Source organism: Muntiacus reevesi, chromosome X (genome assembly GCF_963930625.1).
Source record: "Muntiacus reevesi chromosome X, mMunRee1.1, whole genome shotgun sequence".
NCBI classification, from domain to species: domain Eukaryota; kingdom Metazoa; phylum Chordata; class Mammalia; order Artiodactyla; family Cervidae; genus Muntiacus; species Muntiacus reevesi.
The window spans coordinates 140,462,053-140,486,618 of record NC_089271.1 but is presented as its reverse complement, the minus strand read 5'-3'; the positions used below and the strand labels follow the sequence as shown (position 1 = coordinate 140,486,618).

The 24,566-nt window shown below is 47.0% G+C and overlaps 1 protein-coding gene across 11 annotated transcripts in view; it reads left to right on the top strand.

Annotated features, from left to right (window-relative positions):
- The window catches only part of TMEM164 (transmembrane protein 164), a 173,176-nt gene extending 160,795 nt beyond the window's left edge, over positions 1-12,381 (top strand). For all 11 annotated transcript variants that reach the window (XM_065915537.1, XM_065915536.1, XM_065915525.1 and 8 more), the window contains 2 exons: positions 7,610-7,710; positions 9,399-12,381. In XM_065915537.1, the coding sequence (XP_065771609.1) occupies positions 7,610-7,710; positions 9,399-9,605 (308 nt within the window). In that variant the 3' untranslated portion in view covers positions 9,606-12,381. The remainder of the gene's footprint in view (positions 1-7,609; positions 7,711-9,398) is intronic.
- Positions 12,382-24,566: the final 12,185 nt, after the last annotated feature.

The following is a 24,566-nucleotide window of genomic DNA, read 5'->3' as shown; positions in this document are numbered from 1 at the left end:
GGGGCTACAGATATTCATAATTATAAGATCTCAGGCATGATCTTGAAAATGACTGGCTGAGGTGAGATGGGGACAAAATCATTGAGAGAAGCTAGAGGCAAGGGTTCCTGTTAGATATTGAAATGATCAAGCGCTATGGCAGTAGTGTTTTTAGAGAGAGTGGTACTGAGCCAGGTACTAATATCCTTGAGGAATATTGAGAGCCATGACCTGTACGTCTGTAGGCAGCTGTAAAAGGGAAGGGTAGTTGGTGGGTGGTGCAGTATGGTGGTTGTGGGGTTTTCGGGAGAAAAGAAGGCCAGTGGCCTGGAAACAGCAATGCAAAGAAAGACATTTCCTACTCCTGCCTATGCAGATGTAAGAGACTACAGTTCCGTCCCTGGGTTGGGAAGATCCCCTGGAGAAAGGCATGACAACCCACTCCAGTGTTCTTGCCTGGAGAATCCCATGGACAGAGGAGCCTGGTGGCTACAGTCCATAGAGTCACAAGGAGTTGGACATGACTGTAGCAACTTGGCACGCACTCTTCCTATATGAGCCCAAGGAAAAAAAACCACTGACTGCTTTACAGTACTAGAGATGAAGCAGGGTCCTTGTGTCAAGTGGTAGATCATGAAAGAGCAAAAGGCTGTGAAAGGGTCATTCAGAGAATTGAGACACTGGGAATGTGACTGATGGTTTCTCTGTAACCTTGCATATCCTGTTCCCTTTTCCTGGCATTCTCTTCCTTACCTTATGTACATGGAAACCTTTTCTTCAATCTTTTACCACTCAGCTCATGCCTCACTACTTTCCCAAAGTTGCTCCAGCAAACCCAGTGAAAATAGTTGTATTTATTGCACTCTGTAGAGAAGTGTGTTCCCAGCAGAGGTTTCTGTGATGATGGGAATGTTCTATCTCTTCCCTGTCCAGTATGGAAGCCACTAGCCATGTGTGGTTATCAAGCACTTGAAATGTGACTGGTGCTATTGAGGAATCAGAGTTCTAATTTTACTTCATCTTAATCCATTTAAATGGAAATTGCCAAATGTGGCTTGTTACAGTCTTTAATCTTGTCTTCAGTCCTGTCTTCTTATGGGTCTTCTTTCTCCTGGTAGCTATTGGTGTTCTTCAGGCTCTGTCCTTGGTCCTTTAATCTCATTCTGTGGACTCTTCCTTGTTGATCTTACCCATACCCCAAGCTCTGTTTCCAGGCCATCTCCCTCTCCTGAGCTCTAGACCTGGGGTACCCTGTAGGCATTCAGTGTCAGCATGCCCCCAACCTGAGCTCTCCTCCCCCCAAATCAATGCCTCTCTGTTACCAAACTCATTGACCTAGGGGGTCACCCTAGAAACCTCTTCCATGCCCAGCAAATCACCAAGTCATCCATCTCTGCAGCGGCACCCAACCTGGTCTTCAGTCTTATCCTTCTCCCGCCCTTCATCCATGCTGCTGCCAGAGTAGTCAAGCTAGCTGAAACCGAAATCTGATCTTGCATTTGCCTGTTTCAAACCTCTCAGTGGCTTCTTCTTGTGTAAAGGATAAAGGCCAAGTTCCCAGGCACAGCAGACAAGGCTCTTCATGACCTGAGCCCTCTTGCCTGTCTCTCCAGTTTCATTTCTTGGCACATGTCCCCCTCCCACTTGATGCTCCAGCAACACAGACCTGCTTGGGATTCCATGCAAACAGCTTGCTGTTCCATGTCTCCACGGCTTTTCCCGGGTTGTACTCGCTGCCTGGAATGTTCTTTCCTTCATTTAAGTTCCTGTCCTCATCTCCTTGTTCTTCAAAACTCATCCCAACTGTTATCTTCTCCAGCTCCTTTTCCTCGGTGTGCCCATTACTTAGTGGTGCTGATCTTATCGGGCTTACCAGGTGGCACTAGTGGTAAAAAAAAAAAAACAAAAACTCATCTGTTGATGCAAGAGACGTGGGTTCGATCCCTAGGTTGGGAAGATCCCTTGGAGGAGGAAATGCAACCCGCTCCCGCATTCTTGCCTTTAAAATTCCATGGACAGAGGAGCCTGGGGGCTGCAAAGAGTTGGACATGACTGAGCACGCGCCCACAAGGCACAACTTATGACACTGTCTCATTGCTCACAGACCTACCTATGCCTCCGCATCCCCACTGCCTAGCATGGAGTCTGCCCAACATGTATCCAGTCCATGTTGAATGAATGGGTAACATGTAAAAGTGAATGAGTTGAATGCAATGGGAAGAAGATTGATGATTAGGATGCCGCCTTGCCCTGTTTCATCCCCTTGGTGTAAGGCCTTCCCATCTGGGATTAGAGGATTAGAGAACAGCCCCTTGGGAGAGGCCTCTGGGGGTCTGTCGTGGCTGCTGGTACACATTGACATCTCTCCCAGCGCTCTTAAAGCTTTCTTCTGGCAGAAATCGATTTCAGAAAAAGCTATTATCTCGGTTTCCCCCTACCTTTAGAGTGGAGACGCTTCTATCCTCCTGGGATAGAAGATGCTAGTAGCAAATGTCACATTTATTTTTTCTTAAAAGTTAAAAAAAAAGTTTTATGTGTTTAATTTTTCTGAAAGTGCTTAAGTTTCTCTTTTCCTTTAAAAGAAAACTGGTTTTTCACTGAGATTTTCCCAGGGGCCATATCCAGGTATATAAAAAAAGAATGATGTGTGTTTGCATACAATTTGCATATATTTGTGTAGACTGGGTCATCTATTCTCACAGTGCTTTCTCTTTTTCTTCTTTTTTAAAGAAATTGAATATTTGATCACCTTCGCAGTGAAAAAAATCCATCAGCAGTGAAAAGGCAGAGTCCCCCTTCATAGAAAAAGCTCACCTCTTTACAAGATTCCTTGTCTTCCAGTCTTTTATGAGATTTTGGATGGCTGTGGTTGCCATGATAAAAATAGCAGCTGCCATCTGTGTGCCAGGCTAGCTGCTGTGTTTACTTTTTTACATTTCTTACTCCACTTAGCAGCCCCGAGAGATAGATGTTACTACAGGAAACAGGCTTAGAGGGGTGGCGCAGTTTGCCCAAGGCCATGGCAGAGGCAGGACTCACACCCAAGGCTGTCTGACTATAAGGCCTTTGTTTTAAACCACTAAGCCACATTTCCCATCATTGACATACTGTTTGGTTCCATCACTTAAACTTGGCATCACGAGCCAGGGACTTTTCTGCACAGGTATATAGTTTGTCTGGTTGTCATTTGAGTGGCAGCGACTATTGCATAATATTGAGGCACCAGAGTTTACATATCTCCCCCATTGGTTTGTTTCCAGTGTCCCAGTACAGTACATAGTGCAAGTGTAAATGTCTTTGTGTACATAAAGGCTGTTTGCTGGGTGTTGGAGGTATTTGATAGCAGTCCTCAAAGTAACATTGTTGAGCCAAAAGGTTTAGAGTTTATAGATACTCCAGAAAGCCTGTACCAGCCTTTTCTGCAGCAGTGATGGTTTTTTGAGTGCCTACTGTGTATCTGGTGCTGGAGGTGAAGTGGTGATTCAGAAACTGCCTGCCCCTCAGGGATCTGATAGTCTGACTTGATATGGATTTTGTTGTTCAGTTGTTCAGTCATGTCCAACTCTTTGTGACCCAATGGACTGCAGCACACCAGGCTTCCCTGTCCATCATCTCGGAGCTTGCTCAAACTCCTGTCCACTGAATCAGTGATGCCATCCAACCATCTCATCCTCTGTCATCCCCTTCTCCTGCCTTCAATCTTTCCCAGCATCAGGGCCTTTTCCAGTGAGTTGGCTCTTCCCATCAGATGGCCAAAGTATTGGAGTTTCAGCTTCAGCATCAGTCCTTCCAGTAAATATTCAGGATTGATTTCCTTTAGGATGGGCTGGTTGGATCTCCTTGTAGTCCAAGGGACTCTCAAGAGTCTTCTCGAATACCACAGTTCAAAAGCATCTACTCCTCAGTTGTCAGCCTTCTTTAGAGATGGATGATGCAACACAGAATGAATGGTACTCAAGTCGGGGTTTGAACTAGAGGCAGTAAGAGCACTGAGACACGTGACCCCCTGGCAGTGTCTGAGTGCTCCTGCCCCCTCCCCTTACCATAGGGTGGGACAGGGGACAGGGCCTTTAGGGGAGGACAGGGTAGGGTTGCTGAAGCGTGGCTGAGGGTACTTCCCTGTTTGGTTCTTCCTGTCCCCTCTTCCCCGCAGCCGTCACCCATGGGGTTGTCACTACTGCCCAGATGCCACCAGGGGGAGCCAAGCAGAGGCTGGAGAGAAGGGAAACCTGGGAAAACCTGCTCAACAAGGTTCTAAGCACCTGTGGATCCTCCAGGTTCCCTCCTCTTCCCTTTCATGTCCTCAGCAGCCAGGATGACAGCACAGTGCTCAGTTCCCACTCACTCGGTAGACAGGAAAACACATCCAATGTACGTGCATTCCAAGTGCTGTGCTAGATGCTAGGAACTCAAAAAAGAATCCGACTCAGTCCTCAACTCTGAGGCCCTCATATAGATGGGTAGACAGACAAAGAGCTGGTACAGTGTGGTGTGATGGAGGTCTGGAGAGGTGGCAGTGAGGGCATTGAGTCCCTTGGCACTGTCTGAGAGCCCAGTACTCTGCTGTTGACATTGGCTGTGGGGCTGCCTGTCTCTTGGCCTCAGTTTGTCCATCTATAAAGTGGACAGATGAGTCCGATGCTCGCAAAGGGTGCCTCAGGTGTGCAGTGATTGTGCACCTTGTCCATGGAGTGAGCCTGAGCTTCTTACCTAGAAGACCCAGCAGGCTTCGGTCACCCTGTCTCCTCTCCTCCTCCTCCCCACTGTGGTGTTCTGCCTCTGGCCTTCTTCCTTGCTCAGTCTATATAGGCTCCTGTGACTTTGGTTACTGTCCTGTGCTCATGACACCTGTGGCTGGATGCTCTGTCCTGTCCTTTTCACTGAGATTGCAGTTCATATCATAAGGAAAATAATCAGCATTTGTTAAATCCCAGATATGGCACTCCAGTCATGGCTTATATGATCTTATCTACCCTGTGAAGTAGGCCACAGCACCCCCTTTTGTAGATGAGTGAAACTGAATTGGAGATACTGTGGCTGGCCCACAACCCTGAGGTCGCTAAGCAACCAGAGCCAGGATTTGAGAACCCATGTCTGCCCAGCTCCAGTGCCCACACCGCCACCCCTGTCCCACTGTGTTTCCCAAAGTGCATGCAGCCCAAGAGACACTTTCACTGGGGTATTTCATGGACGCCTCAACTCCAATATGTCTAAAATTGGCCTCATTTCTCCACCTTCTCTCCCAAATCTGCCTTTTCCTCTCTTCTCCATCACAGCAAGTGGCACCATCAACCCAGTGATGCCCAGCTAGAAGACAGGGCCACTGTTGTATCTTCAAAGCCATCCATCCTCCTCCATCTTTGGGCTCTGGAAGCACTCTCTTTCTTGGTTGCCCCACCTATTCTAGCCCCATCCCTTACACCGGGGCCAGGGTGGTCTTTTTCAAGCACATGCATGATCGATCTCACTTTCCTGCTGCAGACATTCTCTTCTGCTTTCTGTGGCTCTGCAGCAGAGCTTGAAGCTGGCCACCCCTGGGCTGAAAGCCGTCCAAGAAGACATGTTTTGTTTGGTCCGTTGAGCATTCTTAAAACATTCTGAATTATTTGCCAACATTTAAAAATCAGGAAATTCCGTATGAAAGTTCCCCACTTCTGGCTTTTCTTGCAAGAGTGAAAACACTGTCAGCGCTGGGCCCAGACCTCTGTAGGGCAGGGATTGGGTGGTGCTGAGTGGGGATGGCCCTCTTCAGGAGGGGCCTGGCCTTTCCAGCTGGCCGGTCTCCAGTATCCCCGATGGCTCATTGTCCCCAGTCACTCCCGTGCTCCCAGTTAATTGCCTGCCTGAGGCTTCAGGCATTTAGTGTCATGACCCTGCAGCACAAAATGAAGCCCAAAGACCTCAGCACGGCTCCTAAGGTCCTATGTGGCCCAGCTGGGAGCAGCCTAACCCTATGAACCTCTGAGGCCTATTCCTGCTCACTGCCCCATCACACTGGCCTCTGTAGTCTCAGTGCTTCCCCATAGTTCTGTGAATTGGCTCACTCCCAGAAATATCTGCTTTCCTAGGCCCCTCTTTTAGTCCCATTTGTCCTATAGGACTCCACTCTGTGCCCCCTCTGCCAAGCTGATTTCCATCCCCCCATTATACACAGCACAGACCTGGTCATCGCACCGGGTTCTCACTGTTGCCTGGTTTGTCTGCCGCCACCACCAGATCATGAGTCTGAGGCGGCAGGGAGCCCACCTCCTTTATGTTCCTATCCCCAATGCTTGGCTCGGGGCTTGGAATATAATAGGTGTCTAATAACTGGTGAATAAGTGGATGGATCCATGAAAGACTGACTTGGGAAAATACTCCTCCTCCTGTTGCTGCCTACTTGCTTGAGATGAGCATTCCACGTTTCTTTCATTGTGGAGCACCCGCATTATAGGATGCCTGCCCCCAGAGCATTCTATGAGCCATTTCCCTACTCTGCAAGGTCTAGCATATACCCAAGCCTACTGGGATGGGAGTTCTGAGTGATAATAGAAGACAAATACATAATTTTTGCTGTTCCAGTGGGAGAGAGTTGTCTAAAGATCAGGAAATGGCATGATAACTGGATATGGCATATTCTTTAGTTATCTGAATGATAATAATAACAAGGCAATAATGACAGTACCTGACACATACTGAGCACTTTCATTGTACCAGATTCCGTACTGAAAGCTCTCAACATATTCTTTCCTTTACTCCTCACAACTACTCTTAGAAGTAGCCCCATTTTACAGACAAGTAAAATGAGGAACACGGAGTTTAAAGAACATTTCCTGGGTCAAGCAGGCAGTAAGTGGTAGCATCCAGGTTTGAAACCAAATCTGTGTGACATCAAAGTTAGCATGCTCAACCACCATGCCACACTTCCTCAATGATGCTTCTCTTTAGAAACATGAAAGACTGATTATAACAAAGGTGAAAGTGAAGGCTGAGGAATTATGCATACAGTAAAATTCCAATCAGTAATCAGAAGAAGAAAGAAAAGAAACTCCCAAGGCAAAAAGAACCAAGGAGACACACCAGATTCTAGCAGTGGTCACATTCAGCTAGTAGAGTGTTGGGGGTGTGTTTCTTTTGTTCCATCTCATTTCTACCTTTTTAACATTTTCAAAATTTCCTTTAGTGAGCATGTGTAGTTGTCCCTCAGTATCCGAGGGGAATTGGTTCCAGGACCCCTGCAGATACGAAAATGCAAGAATACTCAAGCGCCTCACATAAAATGGTGTAATATACTTGGCTGTCTGCATCTGTGGATGTGGAACCCGAAAGATCAACCATGGACCAATCCAGTTGGTGGAACCTGGGGATGTGGAATCTGTAGATACAAAGGGCCAACTGTGTTACTATTAGAAGTTTAAAAAAAATCCTCTCTAGAATGGCCCCAGCATTACTTGGCAGAACAAAGGTTGGGAAGAGGTGATAAGAGTCACCCAGCTAATCAGTGGGGCTGTCCATTGAGCAGCTGTCGCAGGGTAGCGGAAGTGGGTAGAACAGCAGATGGTGGCTATGGCCTCAGCACCTGCACCCTCGGGGGGTAAGGGAGGAGAAGGGTCACCACCCCTGCTGTCTCACCATGTCCCTTTCTCTCCAGGTGCTTACACCCCGGAGCCCCTCAGCAGTTTCCGGTGGGCCCTTCTCTCAACTGGCCTCATGTTCTTCTACCACTTCAGCGTCTTGCAGATCCTGGGCCTGGTAAGCTTGGTTCTATCCCATTCTATCCCTTCTGTTTGGAGTTCTTCATAAATCTTGATAATCCTGGTTGGCGCTGGTATATCGTTTTGTTTTGAAAATACGAGATGCCAAAGGCCACACTGTCAGATTGTTGTGTCTGGGTTGCTGATTTATGATCCACAGCTTTGGCCTCTCCAAAGAGCTTTCTGAATCCTTCAGTAATGACTGTTTCTTTCATCCCTGGAGAGGCAGGGAGGCCCTTCACTCATGGCCACTTGGGTCGGAAATAGTGAGCTGCACTGGACAGTTGTTGGCTGTGGCCTGTGTGAGAGGCAGGACCCTAACCCTGGCCCTGGGGGAAACTTCTGACCTTGGGTCCATTCTAGGCCTACCACCAGGCCCAAATCTGTGTGGCCAGTGGAAGTGTGGTGTCGGGTGACCCCCGTGGCCTTCTGGGATGTTCCGACCTACCTGGAATGTGGCTGATAGCTGAACTCAGTAGTTGAGTTATCCAGAGCCCAGGATTGCTCGGTGCCCGGGTGGTGTATCAGTTGGTGGCAAAGTGAGTAGCAGTAGGCTGGGGCTTGGTTAGGGAGACCCAAGTTCAAGTCCTGGCTTTGCCACTGCTCTGGGTGAGTCACATTATCCTTGAGGGCAGTGTTGTTCTCCACCCATCTGTGACATGGCACAAACCCTCCACCTCTCTTGAGAGGTGGTGAGGACTTGTTTTTAAGGAGAATGGGCTTGAAGGACTTTGGAAGGCAGCTGTCGTGGCCGTCCTTGGGGTGGGAGTGGCATATCGGGTTTTGTGTGCGAGCAGCGTTAAATGTACCGTTAGCCGTGTGGAGTCTTGGCGGGACCTGGCTGGACTAGGGCACGTAACTGATGTCACCAGTGCCTTTGTCGAAGCAGTCATTTTCTCTTCCCCACCGTGGTGTGTTGCTCTGTTCCGGTTGGCCTGGGGGTAGTTTGAGCTCCTTGCCAATAGCATAGATGCTTCCTGTGCTCTCGGAAGGAAGCAGTTTGACCATCATGCCCTTACCTTCACACCTGTCTCCACTGTGACTCCTTGATTCCACAAGAGTCGGTGTCTCCATGTCACCATACATACCACGCTCAGTCTCACCTCCAGACCTCGCTCAGGCCATGCCTCCTACATGGAAGGCTCTGTTCACTCCATTCCTCATCATTACTCCCATCCATTCTTCATGAGTCCATTCAGAATGGTGTGACTTCCCTCATCAGATCTTATCTGAGGACTCTGCCGCCCCCGTTCTGTACACGCCTCAGATCTTATGGTGGGCAAGAGCCAGTGAGCACCGTCTGGTTTGACGTCAGCTGTGGTAGACCGATCGTCCAAATTTAATTGGTTCCTAGTTACACAGAGGCAGGGACCATGCAGCTGATGGCTCTCTTATCCCATAAGACCTCTCCGGGTCTAGGCACATAGTAAATACTTAGGAACGTCAACAGACTCTGGGCCCAACCCAAAGGCAAGACCAGCTTTTCCACTGGATGGCCTCCTCCATCACCTCCAAAGGGCTCTAGCCATGACCCAAACTTAGGGGAGAAAGATCCCTCTATGAACAGGTGGGGATTTATCAATCCCTCCTTGTCTAGTCCCCCTTAGGTAGACACGGCTGAACTGGCAGAAGCCAGAGAAGGCCTCAGGATGGTGAACGCTCACTCTACCTCCCTTGTCCCTGCAGGTCACCGAAGTGAATTTGAACAACATGCTGTGTCCGGCCATCTCAGACCCATTCTACGGCCCCTGGTACCGCATCTGGGCCTCGGGACACCAGACTCTCATGACCATGACCCACGGGAAGCTGGTCATCCTGTTCTCATACATGGCTGGGCCCTTGTGTAAATATCTGCTGGATTTGCTCCGGCTTCCAGCCAAGAAAATAGACTGAAGGTGCTTGTGTTTTTTTTGTTTGTTTGTTTGTTTGTTTTATTTTGTTTGGGGTTTTGTTTTGTTTTTTTTCTCCCCTTGAGGAAACAAGTCCTGACTTGACTTGGAGGACATCCAGTTCTTGGTGAAATCATGGGAGAGGGCAGTAACTCGTTCAGTATATTTCTTTTTCCCTCTTCTCTGCCCCTTTCTTCCAACATGTTTCCTTTCCCACCTCTTCCCCCAGGATGGCTCCTGGAGCCTGGGGTGTAGTGCTGAGGGCTCTCTCTCCCTGCTCCTTGGGGCCTTACATGGTAAGACAGTAGTCAGTGGCTTCCACTCTGCTTGTTGGTGCTTTAACAACAGCTGGTTGAGGAGAAAGGGAACAGCAAGCAGTAGTTCTTTTGGCATCAAAGTGATGAGATGTGGTTGTGTTTGATTTCTCCACTGCCAGGGATCTCCAGGCTTATGCTGGGGTCCCCTTTTGTCTCCAGCACAGCCCCCGCCATAAGGGGACCGAGGCCTTGTTTCTATACCAGCGGCAAGCCAAGAGCCAAGGGATTTCCCAGCTCATGGCCAAAATAGAACTGGCCAGATTCTTCCCACTGGTGTCCCATGACTCAAAGCAAGCAGCCAACCAGTCACTCCCTCCAGATACTGCCAGAGGTGGGGTTTAGGGGTGCTACCATCTGAGGGGCTAGATTCTACTGAGGCCCATGAGTGCTGTTGGAACAGCAAATCCAAAGGAAATTAGGTCAAAATATCCACAGCTAATACTAGTTTGGGACCTTGTGGAGATTCTACTTGAGAGCTGAGAACTGACCCATATCCTGGTCAGAAGTGAGCATAGAAATTAATCAACAGAAGTGATAACTTGAGAAAACTGTGATTTGAATCATAGGCTTGCTTTTAGTTTAATGTTGATAACAGATGACATTTTAATTTTGAGCACCTCTTAAATGCTCTCTCTCTCTCTTTTTAAAGGCAGCTTCAGGGAAAGATGGGCTAGAGTTGGGCTTTTTTGGCTTTTGGGGTTTTGTTTCTTTGTTTATTTGTTTTGGGATGTTTGACTTCGGAGAATCCTTACATTAGGGCCTGTCTCTGGAGGACACCTGTCTATCCATTTCGTGGTTTTACAGGATATATGAGCATCCTAGGTTTGCAAGGATACAGGTCCTGCAGCATTGTTTCCCTAGGACTAGATGTCATCACTGCAGCCAGCATCAGAGCTGAATTGTTTGAGGGTGGGGCAGGGGGAACGTCACATGTTCCCAACCCCCACAGCACCTATCTAGATTGAAAGGCAGGTACCAAAAAATCAGGTCCCTTTGGTTGGAGATTCAGGTGCTCAGAAAGGGAGACCTTTGGCTGCAGGATAGCCTCAGTCATACGTGGACCTCAGGAGAGGGAGGTGGTAGCATTTGCTGACTCTTTGTCGGCGCTTACTAAGAAGAGATTACTTCATAACAGAAAAGCTAGTTCTGTGACCTTCTCTGATTGCCCCCCCCCCAACCCTGTCTCCCAGTCTAGGCAACCCACTTGCCCTTGGCCCGTTCAGTATTCCAGGTGTTACTGTTTCAGACCTAGACTGAGTTTCAGTGACTCAGTAGTCATTATTTTAGCAAGTTGCCTTACTGGAGGCAGCAGAATGGGAGAGTCTCTTCTAGCAGGGCGAGGCCCAGGGAAGCGTCCGTGGAGGGGCCCATCTCTTTGCAGAGGGATGCTGGAATTGATGCCATCAATCCCCAGGGTGTGGGGTTGCAGGAGGGTGGCATGCTCTGGGTTGCCACCAGAAGAGGTACCTCTTGAGTGGCTGGTTTCACCCTGCCTACTGGCTGTGCATGGGGGCGGCCAAGGAGGCCAGGCCTCAGTGCTCCTTTGGCCTCTTTACAAAATAAAAGGTTAGAGTGAGGTCATAGGAGGAGCCCCTGGGGATCTGTCCTATGCCGTGCTGGAATCTCTGCCTCAACTGGGAGCCAGCAGCCTGGGTGGCACAGACGCTGCGCCACCAAGGGCACAGTGGCAGAGCGCTCTCTTCCCCCCTGTCTCGGGCCTGGTGCAGGGTGCCAGTCAGCTCGCACTTTCTTCATATTGGCCTGTCTCCAAAAACTCGTCTTTGCCCTGGCTATGGCTCAGTGCCCCTGGCTGGCTGGCACTTCGCTGCTGCTTGGCAGGAAAGAAGAAAGTGTAAGCCATGTGCCTGGCTTGGCCAGGCCAGCAGCAGGTGCACCTGTCTGGGGAAGGAGGGAGGCACTGCTTCTGGGGGCCAGGCGGGCTCAGAAACATGGAGGGGAAGGGGACAGAAAGCAAGCCCTGTCCACTGGGTCCACAGGGAGTCATGACCTGTGAGGTATTGGGGAGCAGCAGGCATCTGAACTGGTCTGTATCTGACTCTACCCTTGGGCCAGGCCCACGTGGAGAGGTGACCTGGCCTGACACTCGGTGCCCTGCCTTGGAGGGTGGGCCCCATCACCACGGGGCCAGGCTTTCCTGCCCCTCCCCGGGGCTCTCCTGTCAGTGCCAAGGAGCTTCCCCAGCCAGCCTGTCCAAGTTTCCATGTGCCATTTGCCAGCATGTGGGAGCTCCATGTGTGTCTGGGAGGGTGTTTGTAGAAGTGGACAATTTCTTTTACAGCAGCCCTAGCAAGGGAAAAGGAGTATTCCCTCCAGCCCCTAGGTAGCCTCGGCTGAGCATCTGGGCCAATGAGAACACTCTGTTCAGCTGGCCAACTTACGGCATCAGCTCCAAATAACAGAGAGGTGTTCCCACCTGCTTGTAGCCCCCACCCCACCCCACCCTCCACTCCTTCTGTTTGGTTCTGCACACCAAAGATGATCTGGTCCATCTTCTTTCTGGAGGCCCAGTGATGCGTTCCTCTGTCAGCGTGTGAGGAGGCTATAGACTCAGTTTCCCCCATTCAACCTTCTCTCTCTCTCTCTGTCTCTCTCTCGGGACTGACTTCTCAGCATTCACAAAAGCTGCGGGAAGGGTGGCCGTGAGGTGGGGGTGGGGAGTTCAGGGCCCTTTCCCATCTGGTACCTCAAGCCCAGCTCTCAGACCATCCCTTTGACTGCAGCCTCCCTCAGGGCTTTGCAGTTTGTGGTCGTTGATATTTCAGTGCACTGTTTTGTGGGGCAGACAACAGCTGCAACAAAGAGCAGGTTGTCAGCATGGCACTGGTGTTGGGGGGGGCTAGTGGAAGACTATTCATCCCCCCCAACACATACACACCTTGGCCAAAAAAGACTTCCTTGGATTTGTAGATGTTGGTCATCTGAAGGGGAGATGGGGAGGCTGGCGAGGGGAGAAGAAGGGCCGGTATGGCCACTGTAAGACAAGATGCCGGTGCTGGTTTTGGTAAATGGGGAGCAGGCCTCAGGGAGGGTATCGGGAGCAAAGCCCCGGACTATGGGGAGGGGCGTCCTCACTGCACAGGCTGCCCTTCCCTCTGAGGGTGGGGAGGGTCCGTAAGTGGGAATGAGCCTTCCTCTTCTGTACATACAGTGAGTCCCTTGTGCTCAGGAAAACCGAGTTGCTTATTGTTGCTCTCGTAACATTTTCTACACTGGTTAGCTACTCGTGGCACGAAACACACAAAACAAAAATGTCATTTCAAGCCAAACTATTGTTTTGGAAACCTGCTTTTTTTTGGTGTCAGTTTTGTATTACATTTGGAAGAACTCTTCATTTCTATTGGTGTTATTGTGGTAGAGAGAATAAGATAGTTCAACTTGTAATTCTTTCTGCCAGGAAATTGGCACTGCCTCTGTTGCCGCCCCCACCCCCACCACAGTCCTTCCTCATTCTCAAGGGGAGATTGCCATGTCCTGGGCAGACCCCCTCCCTGGCACTCGTCCCCACAGTGACTCCCTTGGAGAACCAGTTTTTGTGAGTCCCCTAACCAGCTGCAAGATGAGTAGATGAGTACTTTTCGCCAAGCTGCTTCTTGGGTGCTCTGTGCCCCCGCCAGTTCGCTCACCTCTTGGGACATTTTGTAATGTTTTCTCTGTTTTGTAAAACCCTTTTGATTGTACCAAAATGGTTTCTGCAGTCACCTTTGGAAATAAATGGTCATTAATTTGTGTACTTCGCACTCTGAATGTTAGATTGAGGTGTTTCTGTTGTTGAAGATCCCTGAATGAAAAGGAACCCTCACCATGGCACTTACTGTTAAATGTTTCCTTCATTTACTGTTATTAAAAGATTTGTGAGAACCTACGAGTCTTGGCCTTGCTTCCCAGAAGCCTCTCAGAAGGAAGGGCTCCTGCTTTGAAAAGTAGACAGAAGGGGCCACTGACCATCCAGGCTGTGGAGGACCACCACGGGGCAGCGGGCTTGCTCAGCACAGCTCTGCCCCCGGAGTCGCATGGTTCAAGTCGTGTGGCCTTGAAGCCCCTCCCCCCACTGCCTGCTGCCACCAGAGACCCAGCAGGCCTTATGCTCTTCACAGGGCTTGTTGGCTGGGGACATCTGCTGGCTTTGAGGGACCCTGGTCTCAAGGGACCCCACGTGGGCTAGAGGACTGAACTACAGGAGGCAGCTCTAAAACCAGATGCAATCAGGCTCCCTCATCCCAAGTTTCTTGGGGGCCAGCTCTGTCCAGCACAGGGCCAAGGCTGACACAGGTCAGACCATGCCACGTGAAGTAATCCTGCCCCTGGGAAACAGTTGGACCTGGCCTTCTAGGGCTCCCAACTGAGAACCCCGTGGTGACTATGATTAGCCATGCCCACCTTCACACCAGAGAGACGCTGTACTCAGACTTTTGCTGGTGTGGCTGCTTCTACAGGGGACACAGCTAGCCACAGGGGCCTCCAGTGCAAGTGGGCTTCCTTCATCGGCCAGGAGTTAGAAGCCTTGGCCTTCAGAGTGGATGGGCCCTACCATCCTGTACCAAACCACAAGCTTGGGAAAGTCATTCATTCACTTGCGACCCCAGGTTCTCTGTCAGTAAAACTGTAGCTGCACCCATGTGACACGGTCCCTGTGGTATAGGCAGACACTGAGAAAACTGGGACTCAGAGCTAACCAATGGAGGAACTGGCCTAGGAGCCGGTTTTGTGAGGCTCCAGAGCTTAGGTGCTCGGCACCCTGACCCCTGGGTCCTGCTGTCCATCTGGGGTGCTGGGATGACTGGGCAGACCCTCAGCAGGGGGCCCCGGGTTTGAGAGGAACGGGAGGAGAACCGGCAGTGCTGCAGAAGATGGACCACGCGAGTGCTGAGGCAGGGGAGTCAGGCCCATCTTTTCTTCTGCTGCCAGCAGACCTACCTGACCCTGGCGAGCCGCAGAGCAGAGCTGAAAGGCCTACAAGTAAACAAGATGGTGCTGCACAGGGCCAGGCCAGGGGTGGCCCAGGGGCAGAGGCTGCCAGAAGGAGGTGAGAGAAGGTGGTCCTGTGGCCCTTCTATGTATCTTCCATTTCAGAAGGATGACATAGGCCATGGCAACCTCTCCCCAGGGCTCATGCATCTGCTGAAGGTCTCTGCTCCAGTCTGTACACTCTACTGCAGGCAACAGTTTCCAGTGGAGATCTGACTGCATCACTTCCCTGGGGCCTTGTAAACACCTAGGCTTCATCTCCTCACCTCCATGTTCCATGAAGACCCATCTATAGCAGACCCGTTGTTCCAGCCATATTGAACTCCCCTTGGTCACTCCCTGTGGTTTCCTACTTCTTTGCCTTGTTCTTCACACTGTTTTCTCAGCTACCCCCATCTCCCTGCTTGTCCAGAGGTCTCACTCAGCTCCAGTGTAGGCTCCTGCATGCAGTCTTCCGTGAGCTCCAGTATACATGAGGTACCCTTCCACTCAGCTCTTGCAGCCCCTGGTGCTCACTCCAGGATACCCTTTGCCTACCCATTTTGGAATTCATCAGGGTGCTCTGTCCCTCTGTAGACGTTGAGCTCCTTGAGGGCAAGGACCTGGTCCTTGGAACGTGTTCTGTGAACCACACATGCTCTTATCCCTGAGTTTTACAAAATAGTGGGAGGCACCATGGTTACCTGAGTGAGAAACCTTGGCCACATAAGCTATGGCCCCCATCTCTTGAGTTCTCCTGCATGGGGCCATGTGCCTTTGACCTGGGTACCTCAAGCTCCAGCTGGAGGGCCCCCATCTTGCTCCTCTTTAGGAGTTACAGGTAGCCAGGAGTCGGGTGAGGAGGCAGTGTTGTGAGGATAGAGAACAGAGACAGTATCTGTTTCGCCTGACCCTTCTCTAGATCTCTGGTTGGGGGGTGGGCGAGGCAGCAACTGCTTTTCCACATACCTCACAGCTGTTCATCCCCTCCAGGGTCCCCCTTCCACTCCCTGGGGCACAAAGGCAGAGTTGGTGTTTACACGGTAAAAGCCCCACCAGCCCATGGAATGTGTCACCTCTGAGGCATAGGGAGCAGCTTGAACGATTACAATCTGATCCCCCAGTGAGGTTTCCCTTTGTCCTGGTTTGCCAAGGCCAGCGGAGGGACAGAGACCCACAGAAGTCAGGCTGGCAAATGACCCATCCCCAGCTGTACCTCTGCTCTAGCCGCCAGTTCGCCCTGCTCTCTGCCACCTTTCCCTCCCCCTTCCCTCGACATCCAGGGACCTGCAAGAGGTGATGCCCGCTTTACTGTCCCTTCAGCTGCTCCTTCCCTAGTTACCAGGAGTCCCCAGTCTCCTTGTTTTTAGGAAGACCCAAGACTCTCCAGTATTCCACCCCCTAGAGGCCTTCCTGTGTGGTCCAGGACACCCTCAGATTTCCAGAATGTCGGAGCTGACAGGATGCTGCTGATACAGGGGCTTGTAAATTTTCCTTCATAGTAGAATCACCTAGGGAGCTTTACAAAGAATCTCAATGCCCAGGCCTCAGCCCAGCTCATAATTCAAAGCAAACTTTTTGTTTGGTCTTGTTCTGACTTTAAGCTTCTGGGTTGTGAGTCAGCTCGCTGACCCATCTATACCAGTGCCATTTTTTAATGAAAATTTTAAGACATGCCAAAAGGTTATGAAGAAGAATGTCTAAATCCAGCTTTGAAAAAAGAATATTACCAAGAGAGTTGAAGCCCCTTTACCCCAGAGGTTCGGAGATTGTTCCTTAGAGTTTCAGGAACTCTGGGGAGCTGTCTGAGGGGCCATCTCAGGATGATGGCTGGGTGGGGGCAGAGTGGGTTAGGTTCCGGCCTTTCCCCTTGTTTCACCCAAAACAGCTCCACGTTTATTCTGCTTTGTACACTGAGGTTCTGTAAGTAGTTTCATTGGGGAAAGGGTTTAAAAGTCACTTCATTACACCCTCACTAGTCTGTCTTCTACCCTCTCTGAGGTAGTGGTCATTCTGTAGTCGTTGGAAGAGTCTTGTGGTGGAGCTCAGCAGATGAGGGCTGTGGTCCTGGCTCTCCATCCGCTCGTAGGTCCCAGGTCCCCTTGGCAAAGTCAGACCTCTCCGAACTCCAGGTGAGACATCAAGTGAGATAAATGAGTGTGAGAGGACTTTATAAACTACAATGTCCTGTCCAGTGTAAGGGGGTTCTGTTTCCAGGCAGTGGTTACTAGGCTTGTTCACAGAGTGCAGGAGTTGCTTGGTCTTTTGACTATACTCACCCACTGTGCTTTCTTGTGCCCTGTGTGGTTGGGGTCTCTGGGGTGTGTAAGAGGCTGATAACCTCAGTTTTAAGGCATTTTTTTTTCTGTATTTCATTGACGCTTTAGGCACTTTCTAAAAATATAATTTTAATATCTCCAGATTTGGGATGCAGTCAGTGGCATGACAGTTTAATTGGCATCTTTTTTAATAGTACATAAAATAGCAGCCATCTTTGAACCTGAAGTATCTTAGAGTCACTGAAATGCCATCATTGTTAACTTTTGATTCTTCTTCCTCTTCTCCATGAGAGTCACTCTCCTGGTAGAGAAAAGCCATTTGGAAAAACTTCTAAACTTTAGCATATAGTCTCCTCCTGACACTCCATCCTCTCTTTCTTCCCTGCCAGCATTCAGCTAGGCCAGGCAAACTTTCAGCTTCCTGATCTGAGGGAGCCCCCTTTGTTGAGCTCTCTCTTGGGGCAGAGTTTCATGGGGCGACAGAAAGGAGATGGAGTGCACCTACATAGGGAGGCCCACTGTGCCAGCTGACAGGGAGGGAGCCAGACAAGTCAGGCCAGCCACCCCCAACAGCTCTGGTTTCTTTATTTCCCAACCAGAGCCTGGCCAGGCGGCTCAGCGTGCTTCCCTGGGGATCTCTGGGGCTGCTCATTGCCAGAGATGAGCAGGGGGTGGGGGTGTGTGTGCAGGGGAAAGGAGTGCAGCCTGTCCTGAACTCCCTGGGTTGACATAAGCAGTTGTCTGGCCCATAAAGAGGAAGACAATGACTTCCTCATCTCCTCCAGCAAGGTGGAAGAAGGGTTAGGTGGTGGGCCTTTCAAGGAAAAGCAGCACCTTGGCAGCACCTAGGGTAGCCTAAGCCATGGACATTCACTGCAATTGGAAATTGCCTCCAACCTTCCCTCAGTCCTGGCAGCCACTCTAATTAAACTTGGCCCTTGTAGTCTTGAGGCCAGGCTCTTCCAGAAAGGGAAGGAGTGTCTGCAGTGAGATCCAGGGATAATTGGGCACAGGAAGCAGTTTTTGGACATTTCCCCCACCCCGCTGAGAGAGCTTAGCAAGACATGATCAGCCTGGATTACAGCTGCCCTCATGTAACTGGGTTAAAGTGGTGGCCTACTTAGGCCCCTCCTGCAGTGGCCTCCTTCAAAGCTGATGAGGCCGATTAGGGGGTTATTTCTGAGCCCTAGTTGTGTACCCAGAAGCCTGGGGGTAGTCCTCCTTTGACAAGAAAGACAATAACTAAGGCTGGACAGCCAAAGGCAGAATCTGCCCTGCCCATAGGAGAGCAGTGCTGTCAGACCTCATGTGTTCTTGGAAAAGAAGGAATCCAATGACGTCAAGTCTAAGTCCTTGGATTTTGAACTTCAAAAACCAAGCCAACCAATTTTCAGGGAAAGAACTTATCCTGTGTTTTTGCCATCTTTAGACCTAGAGAGAGATGGTGGAGCGTCAAAATGAAGTCTGCAGTCATAGTTGCTAGCCTCTACTTAGTAGGTTCTGTGCATTTGAGGGAGATTGCTGTTTAGCCCAAGCCTCAGTTTGCTCATCTGTAAAATGGCAATAATAGTAATAACTATTTCCTAGAGTAGGTGTGAAGATTGAATAGATAAGACACTTGACACAGTGCCTGGCACATTGTAAGCACTACTTCCATAAATGTTAGATGCCATTATTGCTACCATTACCACCATGATTGCCACCACCATTCTCACCATCATCTTCATCTTCATCAAGACAGCAGGGTAAATGATAAAAGGCTGTCTCTCAACCCTGACAAACTCAGTTTGAATCCTGGCTCTGCCACTTTGTAGCTAGGTGGCCTTGGATAACTGGTAACTTCTTTGATCTAGATTCTGTAAAGTGGGCAATTCATAAGGCTGTTCGAAAAATGTATAATATGGTCCTTTTTATACAGTAAGCACTTCATAAATATTAGCTATTGTAGTTATTAAAAAGGGGCTGATCAAGGTCAGTGGTTACCAAGAGTTGGGGGGAGGCATGAATATGTGAAGCACCAGATTTCTAGGACAGTGAATCTACTGTCTATGATACTATAATGGTAGATATATTTGTCAAAACCCACAGAATATATAGCATCAAGAATGAATTCTAATGTAAACTCTGGACTTTGGTATCAATATAGGTTCATCAATCAACAAATGCACCACTGTGGTGTGGGATATTGATAGTAGGAGAGGCTATGTGTGTATGAGGTGGAGGAGGTAGGGCAGGCAATATATGGGGAGTTCAGTGTACTTTTTGCTCTGCTTTGCTGTGAACCTAAAACTGCTCTGAAATTATAGTCTATTTAAAAGGAAAAGAAAGTTGATCAAACTAGATTGCTATATAAATTTAGAATGTTAACTCTATCCCCATGGTAACCACTAAGAAAATAAAAGATACAGAAAAGGAAATGAAGAGGGAATCAACATGGTACACTAGAAAAAAGTCCATCAAACACAAATGAAAACTGTATTGGAGGAATTGAGGAAAAAGAGATGTGACATGTAGAAAACAAATAGCACAGTGGCAGGGAAAAAAAGTTCTTCATTATCAGTAATCACTTTAAATGTAAATGGGTTAAACTCACCAATTAAGACAGATAATGGCAAAATGAATTTTTTTCCTTTTTTTTTGGCAAATGAATCTTAAAAAGACATGATCTAACTATATGCTGTCCAGGGGGTTCTGGCAATGAGTTGATGAGCCAACTCATTGGAAATGACTGATGCTGGGAAAGATTGAGGGCAATAGGAGAACAGAGCTGCTGAGGACGAGATGGTTAGAAAGCATCACCCACTCAATGGACATGAATTTGAGCAAACTCTGGGAGATAGTGGAAGACAGAGGAGCCTGGCATGCTGCAGTCCATGGGGTCACAAAGAGTCAGACATGACTTAATGACTGAATGACATCCACTATATGCTGATTACAGGAGACTCAATTTAGATCCAGAGAGATTTAAAGTGAAAGGATGGAAAAAGATATTTAATGCAAATAATAACCAAAATAAAGTGAAGGTGGCTACAAAATACCAGGTAAAAAATTTTAAGTGAAAAATTTTTACAAGAGACAATGTTATCCTTTTATTGATAAACGGATCAATTCATCAAGAAGATATAACCAGTATATTCATACACACCAAACAAGAGATGTAACAAGTATATTCATATACACCAAACAAGAGAGCTCCATAAGATATGAAGGAAAATTGACAGAACTGTCCATTTGAGAGAAACAGTTCTACAATAATAGGTGGAGACTACTGTATTCCACTTTAAATAATGGGTAAAATTTAGACAATGCATATGTAAAGAATAGAAGACTTAAACAGCACTATAAACCAATTAGACCTAAGAGACATATACAGAATACTCTACCCAGCAAGAGCAGAACATGCATTCTTCTCAAGTGTACATGGAACATTCTCCAGGATAGATCATATATTAGGCCATAAAGCAATTATCAATAAATTTTAAAAGATTGGGATTATAGAAAGTATCTTATCTGACCAAATAGAATGAATTTAGAAATCCAAAGTAGAAGGAAAACTGATAATATTGCAAATATGTGGAAATCAAACAACACACTAAAATAACCAATGGGCTAAAGAAGAAATCACTAAGGAAATTAGAAAATGCTTTGGGATGAATGAAAATGGAAGTACAATGTACCCAATTTTTAAAATTTCTGCATATATTTCTTGCAATATGCTTTTTAATTTTTATTATTAATTTTATTGGAATATGGTTGATTTACAATGTCATATTTCAGCAGTACAGCAAAATGAGCTATTTATGCTTAAACATATATCCTTTCTTTTTTTAGATTCTGTTCCATATGGGAACAGAATCATTACAGCAGTATTGAGGTCATTACGGAGTATTGAGTAGTGTTCCCTATGCTATACAATATCTATTTTATATATTGTAGTGTGTATATGTCAATCCCAACTTCCCCAGAGCACCACAACTTCTGGTATACAGTGGAAGCAGTTTCCAAACACCTGTATTAAAAAGGAATCTCTGAAATCAACATCCTAACTTTACACCTTGAGGAACTAGAAAAAGAGCAAACTACACCTAAAGCCAACAGAAGGAAATAAATAATAAAGGTTAGTTAGAGCAGAGTTAATTGAAATAAAGAATAGGAAAAAACAGAATCAATGAAACCAATAGTTCCTTTAAAAAATCAATGAAATTGACAAATCTTTAGCTAGACTCATTAAGAAAAAAGACAACTAAAATTCAAAGTAAAAGCAGAGATGTTACTACCAACCTTACAAAAATTAAAAGGATTATAAGAAAATATTATAAGCAGTTGTATGCCAATAAATTAGTCTCGATGAAATGGAAAAGTTGCTAGAAACATGGAAATTACCAAAACTGACTCAAGGAGAAATATAACAATCTCTATATATTAATAATAATATAATCTCTACAAGTAAAGAGATTGAATCAGTAATCAAAAACCTCCCCACCATACCCAGACTTCATTGGTGAATTCTACCAAACATTTAAAATTTAAATGTTAATCCTATTCAAACTCTTTCAAAAAAATAGAAGAGGAAGGAATACTTCCTAACACATTCTATAAGGCCATCATTACCCTAATACCAAAGCAAGACAAAGATACCACAAGAAAATCACAAACCAGTATCCTTATAATATAGATACAAAAATCCTCCACAAAATACAAGCAAACCAAATCCAACAATGCTTTGAGAGGATCATACACCATGACAAAGTGGAATTTACCCCAGGAATGTGAGAGTTCAACATAAGAAAATCAACTATGGCAGTACACTATGTAGGAAAATTAACTCAACATAGATCAACAACCTAAATATAAGAGCTAAAACTATTAGAAGAAAACAGGGCTAAATTTTTATGACCTAGGATTTGGCAATGGATTCTTAAGATTTGTCACCAAAAACAAGAGCAACAAAATTAAAAATAGATAAATTAGGCTTAATAAGAATTTAAAAATTTTGTCCATCAAAGGGCATTAAGAATGTGAAAAAAAACCTACAGAATGGGAGAAAATATTTTCAAATCATATATCTGTAAGTGTTTAATATCCTGAATATATAACAAACTCTTAAAACTTACCAGAAACAACTAAACTAACAACTAAACAACACAACTAAAAATTGGGCAAAGGACTCAAATAGACATTTCTCCAGTGAAGATTACAAATGACCAATAAGCACATGAAGAGGTGTTCAACATCACTGGTCATTAAGGAAATGTAGGTCAAAACCACAAATGGGATACTACTTCATACACACTAGAATGGCTATGGTAAAGATAATAACAGGTATTGGTGAGGATGTGGAGAAATTGGAACCTTCATACTGGTGGGAATGTAAAATGGTACAGTCACTGTGGAAAATAGTTTGTTTCTCAAAAAGTTAAACAAATTACCACATGATCCGGCAATTCTATCCTTAAGTATCTACCCAAGAGAAATAAAAACCTGTGTCCACACAGAAAACTTAAGACACACATTTGTAGCAACATTATTTGTAAGTGCCAAATGACTGAAACAGCCCAAATGTCCATCAGTGGACATTGAATAAACAAATTGTGGTCTATACATACAATGAAATAGTACTCAGCCATCAAAAGGAATGAAGTACTGAAAACATGCAGCAACTTGAATGAACTTTGAAAATATTATGCCAAGTAAAAGAAGCCAGTGACAAAAGGTCACATGTTGAATGACTCCATTTATATAAATGATATGTCCGGAATAAGCAAATTCAGAGAGACAGAAGATTAGTGGTTACTTAGGTGATGGCCAAGGGAGAAAGGGGAATGACCTCTTAATAGAGATGGAGTGTTTTATGGAGTGATGAAAAAATTGTAAAACCAGAGAGAGCTGGTGGTTGTACAACACTGCAAAGACACTAAAACCACTGAACTGTACACTTTCAAGTGGCTCATTGTGTTTTGTGGATTTTACTTTAATTTTAAAAAAGTCAACAAAAGGAGGTGAAAAGAACGAAATTTCTTTTAAACTCTCAAGTGCCCTGTGCACCCTGCTCGCGGGACTCACTGGATAACTTTCCCAAGAGCAAATGTATTGCCTGCACTTTACCAGCCTAGGGCTGACCTTTATGAATTTCTATTTGATCTTCTTCAAGGCCACAGATTCTACTGGAGTGGTACAAAGCAAAATGGGGAAGGAGGGGCCCAATGAGGACCATGTACCCTGCAGGAGCAATCCCAGCCTTTTTGAATGACTGGATTAACCAGGTGTTCCTCTTTTCGACCCCATCATTCATGAGCGCCATAGACCACATAGGCTAGGCAAGGTAAACAAGAATCATGTCACTGACCACAATTCTGGGAAAGGGGCCACTGCTGAGACCTATGCCAGCAGGGTGGCAATGTCTCCATGCAGAGTTCCTGGAATTCATTTGACTGTTTGGAGTAGAGAAAGTTTAGGGAAGTGTTTGTGTTACACTAGTACTGTCCTTTCAACAAGATGGGGATTTCCTCCTCTTTCCAATCTAAGACCCCCTTTCTGGCTCTGCCAGGCTATGTGGGAGTGGGGATCCTGATTGGCCCAGCCAGCTGTCTGGCCACCCCTGTCTCCTATGCTGATATGCACAAATCCATTTACACATATTAACACATATGCTAACCTTGGATCATTCCAGAATATTGAGATGAAAATGCTAGTTGGATGACAAGTGACAAGAGCAACTCCTAGTTTCAAATCTGCCTGGTGTTCAGGCAATGGCTGTGACTCTCCGCAGCTTCCTGTCAGTTAAGATGTGATTTAAACATTCTATTGTGTACCAGTTGTGTTTCCTGTTTTACAATATCCAAATTTAAGACTGCCTTCCTGCCCTTTCTGTGTAGCGGGTGATTCAGAAAGTGACTCTGATTTCCCTCTCTGGGTGGGTTTCCCTCACTATCTTATCTCTCCTCCTGCCCCATGAATGGATTTTTCCATTAGTTGACATGCTGGGAACTTTCTTCTGGCCTCAAGGCAGCCTCATAGAGCAAACAGCCTAGTTCTCTCTCTCCTGGTCATGGGAAGGTTCTGATGCCTTCCAGAGGACAGCTTTGCAGTAAAAAACAAAAACAAAAAACAAAACTTTGAGACACCAAATGCCATTCTGCATGTACATAGACCTGTTTCTTATACGGTCATGTAATTTCTCGCCCAACTACCTTGGCATTCCTGCTAGGGAGCAAGACAGCCTCACTGTGAGAACAAAGCATGTCCTCCACTCAAGGAACCATGACAGTGCCTGGTTTCTGGGTGGTCTCTACTGCTGATACATTGGAGGGCCAAAGAAATGCCATTTCCCAACAAGGTTGCCACAACTCTCCTCTAATGCCACAGTGCATTGGGAGCCATTTAGAGAAACCCTATAAAGCCAGC